Consider the following 6,818-nt stretch of genomic DNA (forward strand, 5'->3'; position numbering starts at 1 on the left):
ATATTTTGTGGCCAACTATACATCTGGTCCCTTCCAGAAAAAGTGTTGACTTTTGACTAAAGTTGTATATTGAGATAGAGAAATGGCCACCTCAATTATCCTAAAAACCAACTTCAGATAAATAATAGTAGTTTTACCTTTTTCTTTACTTTAACCTCCCTTACTGCCTGCATCTGTCCCTCACACCACCCCCCCCACCCACTACAGTCTTTTCTCCAAAAGCCAACCAGCAGAAAGCTAAGTCATTTAACAAATGTGCTAAAAGCAAATTGGCAATGGGCATCAAATGCCTTAAAACTATCCTTACCTTTAAATGCCCTAATTAACTTATGGTAATCAAGCCCATGGGTGGTATACAAAATTCATAGTTTCATGAACAAATAAGTTCATCTGCAACAGTGTTATATATGGTACATATCCTTGCATAATACCCTTGCTTTATTAAAAAACAGAAATCCTGATGAGTCAAACATTTATAAGATATAAAGCAAGTCTGCAATAGCTAAATATTAGATCTTGCTCTGAAAGAGTTGTACTGTAATATCAGATTGGAAACAGATATAGAATCCCTAATCCTCAATAAATTTTGACTATATGACTATTTATGGCTTTGAGATAAAAGGGCTGGGTTCTGTGTTCATTTTCCCTAGATTCTCCTGATAAAGTAACCTAGTAACACACAACACCAACCTGTTAGGTACGTATCGGTGGGAGACTTCTTTGGGCTGGGCAAGGTCCTCAAGTCTTTTGGTCAGCTGAGCATTCAAAGCACTCCTGGAAATAGGGCAAATAGGATCTTGATTCCCCCAAAACAGTTTTCTGTAACAAACCAGAAAAAATCAAATGGTGAAAAATTCACTGTTAATGGACATCTTAGAAATGGCTCTTGATGGCTTCTCTAATGATTTTACTTTAGTTTAAGAATTATCTCCATTACAGAATTTTACAATTTCCAGGCATCAGAAGCAGATAAATTACTTATTCAAGTTAACTGTCTTAAAATGTAGTGACCAAAAATGAACCCATTAGAGATAGTTCTGTTTCTGCCATCATGTAATTAACACTATAATTTATAGTCAGGTCAACATAAAATTGGCATGTCACCTCTCCACACTGTGCTCTCACTTTGGATGATGCACTGTACCAGGTGGTCAGAAAATAGAATAGTAACAGAGTAAAATTAATAGCTATCATTTGTGGAATACTTACTGAGAGTAGGCACTGGGCTAAGTGCTTTACGGACATTTAGTCTCAGCAGCCCTGTGAAATAGGTATGATTATTGTGCAGAGGGTGAAGAGAAAAAGAGAAATAAGTCCAGGATTATCCTGAAAAAGCTTCATGGAAGAAAGTAGAAGGCACAGACTGCCATGAGCAATGGGAAAACCAACTATTGTGCAAGGCATGTTTGGGCAGAAGTGGAAAGTCATGTTGAGAGTAATTAAGTAACATTGCTGGAATGGGTGGAGAAGGCAGAAGATGGTCTTGAAGGCCTGGCCAAGGAGTCAGAGAAAAGTACCTCAGTAACCCTACTTCGCATGTAACAAAATATGCCAACTAACTGAGCTTATGTCTTTAAGAGGCCCCAGCTGTTCTTTTTTTTTCTAATTTTATTTACATTTTTGTATATAATCTTTCTGTTTCTACTTTGTAAACATCAGCTAGAGTCACTATTAGAAATGTTTATCAATCAGTCAGTTAATATCCCCACCCTCTACATTCTTCTGATTCCTTTTCCTAAATATGACTCTAATCTGTCAATTTCTCATCACCCTTGTTCCTATCTCCCTTGTCCAGATCCCATCATCCACACTCTTTTCTCCACATCGCTGCCAGAGTGATCTTTCTAAACTCCAATCTGATCAAGGTTATCCCCTTGTTTAAGACACTTTAAAGGTTTCTATTTACTTTAGAATAAAATCCCAACTCTTCACTGTGGCTTACAAGACCCTCTACACTTTTGACAAGCACCTGCCTCTTTAGCCTGTACATTCTTCCAGGAGAGAGATCAGGTCTTAATCTTTTGGAGATTTCTCCTTGCATAGTTTAGTGCTATACACAGCAGGTACTCCATCATGGTTTGATGAGTGAACAAATGGTGAAAACAGGGACTCACCTGATGGTGATGTGAAGTAGAGATTAGAGAAGAGAGAATGACTTTGAGGAGAATAAGAGGCTAAAGCAGAAGTTTGTGTCCTCACAGGGTAGAAGTGGTCAGGGAGCTCTCTGGGGTCTCTAAATGACTAAATTACTCCCAATGTGACTTTCTGCTTCTGCCCAAACATGCCTTGCACAATACTTGGTTATTTCCATTGCTCATGGTTACCCCAAGATTTTATAAGGGCATTAATCTCATTGATGTGGGCTCTACCCTCATGATCTAATCACTTGCCAAAGGCCCCACCTCCAAATGCCATCACACTGGGTACAAAATTTTAAAATATGAATTTCGAAGGGACATAAAAATTCAATCAATAGCATCTGGTAAAGAGCTGGTATTCAAAATATACAAAGAACTCTTAAAATTCAACAATAAAAAAATCAAAAAGTGGACAAAGGATCTGAACAGATATTTTGCCAAAGAAGATATAAAGATGGCAAATAAACATATGAAATATGCTAGCATCATGCCATTAGGGAATTGCAAATTAAAACAACGATACCATTATACGCCTATTAGAACAGCTAAAATCAAAAAGCTGACAATACCAAATGCTGGTGAAGATATGGAGCAATAGGAATTCTCATTAATTATTGGTAGAAATGGTACAGACACATTGGAAGACAGTTTAACAGTTTGCTACAAAGTGAATATATTCTGACCCTATGATCCAGCAATTTGCACTCCTAGGTATTTACCTAAATAGGTTGAAAACATGTATCTACACAAAAACCTGCATACGAATATTTATAGCAGCTTTATCCATAACTGCCAAAACCTGGAAGCAACCAACATGTCCTTCGATTGATGAATGGATAAATAAACTGTGGTATAAACAAACAATGGAATATTATTCAGCATTCAAAAGAAATAAGCTATTAAGCCAAGAAAAGCCATGGAGGAACCTTAAATGCCTATTGCTAAGTGAAAGAAACCAGTTAGAAAAGGTTACACACTGTACAATTCCAACTGTATGACATTCTGAAAAAGGCAAAACAATACAGTAAAAATATCAGTGGTTGCCAAGAGTTTGGAGAACAGGGGAGAGAAGGAAAGAAATGATAGGTAGCACAGGTAATTTTTATAGCAATGAAACTATTCTATACAAGACTGTAAGGTAGACAGATGACATTATGCATTTGTCAAAACTCATAGAACTGTACAATTTAAAAAGTGAGCCTATGAATTAAAGGCTGGGAACTGCCAACAGGCCTTTCACTCTATGTATTCTCACCTTTTCACACTATATACTCTTCCCTTCCTCACTGTATGTCCATGTAAAAGTAAATGGGAACTAAAGAATGACACATAACTGAAAACAACAATTCAGGTTTTACTTAGGAAACAAAGAAGAAAAAGAAGATTCCTGTAGCCAAAGGGAGAAGGACAATGGGTCTAGCCTGGTAGAGATTCAGAGAACGGGTATCTTCTAAGCAGAAGTGTTGAGACAGCAATGCCAGATGTTAGAAGAAATAATCTTGAGGATAGATATCAGAGTTTCAAAGGAGTGTGAAGTAACACTGTGAGATGGAGGTTCTCAAACCTGTCTGCCTATAACAATCATCTTGGGAGTTTTTAACAGTCCCAAAGCTTAAGTTGCACCCCAACCAAGTAAGACAAGATTTCCGGAGATGAGACCCAAGCATCAGTCAATTTTAAAGGTCTCCAGGTGATTTCAATGTGCAGACAAATTTGAGGACCAATGACCTAGGGTTTGGCTTCCATGTGTTAACTCAACTGAGGTGACAATATTGGTTCAGTGGATCCAGTTGAGCAGAGAAGTGGATACACCTAGGATAAAGGGTTAGTGGGCAGGTAAGGTTAATACTTACCTATTTAAGTAATACATCATCACAAACAAATCTATATAATATTGCCTTACCTATCTGGTGTTCCCCATTGTTTTTTAGGCCTAGAAAGATCTTGGATTCTCTTCCTAGAAAAAGAACTGACAAATACCAGCTGATTAATTCAGAGTACTCTTAACATATATGGTTACATCAGATGACTCCTACTCAAACAAATCCCATCTGAGGGGAGAGAGGAAAAATGCCCTATTTGATGTGATTTGAATAGAGCTGAAAAACTCAAAGTATTCAAAAATATTGTGGGTCAAAAATTCTCACTCCTCAAAGTAAATGGGAACTAATAATGTAGAACCTATTGAAACAAAGACAATAAATATGCAATAAAACCAAGAGTATATTGTCTCCAGAAAACTCCAGGTAAAATGCACACTTATTAATGGGAAAACCCCTCAATTCTCATATTAAGGTAATTTGTAAATGGGTTGTTTATATTCTGAAGAGATTGTATAGATTAATTTCAGACAGAATGTCTGGCTTTGGGAAAACTATGATACAGGCAAGATATAATTTCAGTACCGATCACTCCCCTTTCTGCTTCCTTGGACCTTTCTTGATTGTTCTGAATCCACTTCTAAAAGAGACAGTTTATGTTCCCCAAACCATCCATGCATTCCTCTACATTTCCCAGCTTCTCTTGTAGTTATTTGGAGCCATGTGCCTGCTTATGTCTAACTTCAGCAGAAGTGTTGGGTATCATTTCCAGGGCAATGCACTTAAGAGCTAATGTTCCTCCTCCACTTCTCTTTTACCCTGTTGCAGTGACCCTGGAAGCCACATATTCTAGATGGCATAGCTACAAGATAGAAGAGGGCCAGCCAACTAACACTGGACTGTGACATGAGGGAGAAATAGGTTTTTATTGAGGCAAGTCATTGAGAGTTGTGTAGCTTGTTTGTTACTGCAGTGTTGCCTATCCTATGCAGATTAACACACCACCTACATTACTGTAATTCATATAATTATATACTTGCTTGGAGTTCAAAGGTCCCAATAAATAACAACCTTTTTTTGCCTGCTACAATTAGGAACTAACTGAAAAAAAAAACCGGCACAGGAGTCAGACAAATAGAATAAGACAAATAGAATAAAAATGCTTTATTTTTGATAAAACTATGTTGAAGAGAGTAGTGTGGATCCCTGACATCTCTGAACTGAACTCGACCCCCAGAGCTGCAAACCTCCCCCCACCCCATAGGGGTTAAGTTTGCTATGTGACAGAAAGCAGATCACTAAGATCATTCACTGTAGATAGACAGGTCTCAAAGAGAGAGGACCCAGAAGGAGCCAGTTCTCTCTCCAAACTCCATCAAACAGCTGTTGCTCTTACCCACCCCGGGGAATCTAATTAAGGGATAAGGCAGGAGGCTAGGAGAATTACTCAAAGGAAGTGCTTCTATGTACAAAAAAGGGAGGTGAGTGGGAAAGAATTCTCTCTCACACTTACCTGAGCTCTTTAATAGTGTCTAAACTCACTATGTTAGAATAAGCCCCTGGTGTCAGGTTGGATTCAGACCTGACACGGCACATGCAAACTCTTACGTGAAGATGCGGCCTTCCTAGTTAAATGGCTATTGATGGATCATGAAGCTCCTTTCAGAAAGTGAGAGGAGGCAAGTTTGAATTAATAGGAATCCCCAAGATTGCACATTCACAAAACTAGGTTATCCACCCTGAAGATCAAGCTAAAATTCTTCAATCACATTATCTATTTTCATATTCCTCTCTGTTTATTTCACTTGCATTGTCCCTCAGCCTTTAGTAATGACTTATTTGCCCCTTAACACCTTGCCTTAGCTGTGCTAGGGGAGTAATGCAAGTAAGGATTTTGCATGCATGCAACCAGGCAACAGTATTAACAGTGGAGCAGTTCCCCTGAGGCCAGTGTGGTGGTGGCAGCAATCAATCTGGGGACATAAAACATTTGCTCCAACAATTATTTTCATCTAAGAGATTACTATTCCAATACTAATATTGGAGTTTCTGGGGTTTATTATTTTAAAATGGAGTGTCATTTTCTTATCCCTGGGAAGGTTACTTAATTCTCTGAGTTTTAGTTCATTTGTTCACCAAATATTCATTGAGTACTTACTATGTACCAAGTGTTCTAGGGCTGAGAGTACACTGGTGAATAAAACAGATAAAAACCCTTGCCTTTATGTCAGGACAGAAAGACAATAAATGAAATCATATGGTTTTTATCTTTCTCTGAGTTATTTTACTAAGCATAATACCCTCTAGGTCCATCCATTTTGTTGCAGATGTCAAGATTTCATTTTTTTTTAAAGAATTATTTTTATGTCTGAGTAATGTTCCATTGTATACATGTATCACTTCTTTATCCATTCATCTATTGATGGACACTTAGGTTACTTCCATATCTTGGCTATTGTAAATAGTATTGCAGTGAATATGTAGATACCTGTGTCTTTTTGAATACCATATGATTTCACTTATACGTGGAATCTAAAAAACAAAACAAATGAACAAACAAAACAGAAACATTTTGATGGTTTCCAAAAGGGACGGGGTTTGGGAGGATGTGTGAAGTGGGGAAGGGATTAAGAGGTACAACCTGGTAGTTACAAAATAGTCATGGAAATGTATAACATAAGATATATAGTCAATAATGTTGTAATAACTATATATGGTGTCAGGTACTAGATTTATTGGGATGATCACATCATAAGTTATATAAATGTCTAATCACCATATTGTACAATTGAAACTAATATAATATTGTATGTCGACTATAACTGAAAAATAAAAAATTATTTAAAATAAGAAAGATAAT

At 37.3% G+C, this 6,818-nt stretch overlaps 1 protein-coding gene across 1 annotated transcript in view; it reads right to left on the reverse strand.

Moving 5' to 3' along the window:
- Positions 1-6,818, reverse strand: part of THEGL (theg spermatid protein like) — a 51,090-nt gene that overhangs the window by 20,071 nt on the left and 24,201 nt on the right. Inside the window, exons 3-4 of the mRNA XM_011362671.2 lie at positions 4,042-4,095; positions 691-819 (exon numbers count right to left, since the gene is read on the reverse strand). Of these exons, the coding sequence (XP_011360973.1) occupies positions 691-819; positions 4,042-4,095 (183 nt within the window). The remainder of the gene's footprint in view (positions 1-690; positions 820-4,041; positions 4,096-6,818) is intronic.

This window comes from Pteropus vampyrus, unplaced genomic scaffold (assembly GCF_000151845.1).
Source record: "Pteropus vampyrus isolate Shadow unplaced genomic scaffold, Pvam_2.0 Scaffold77, whole genome shotgun sequence".
Classification (NCBI taxonomy): domain Eukaryota; kingdom Metazoa; phylum Chordata; class Mammalia; order Chiroptera; family Pteropodidae; genus Pteropus; species Pteropus vampyrus.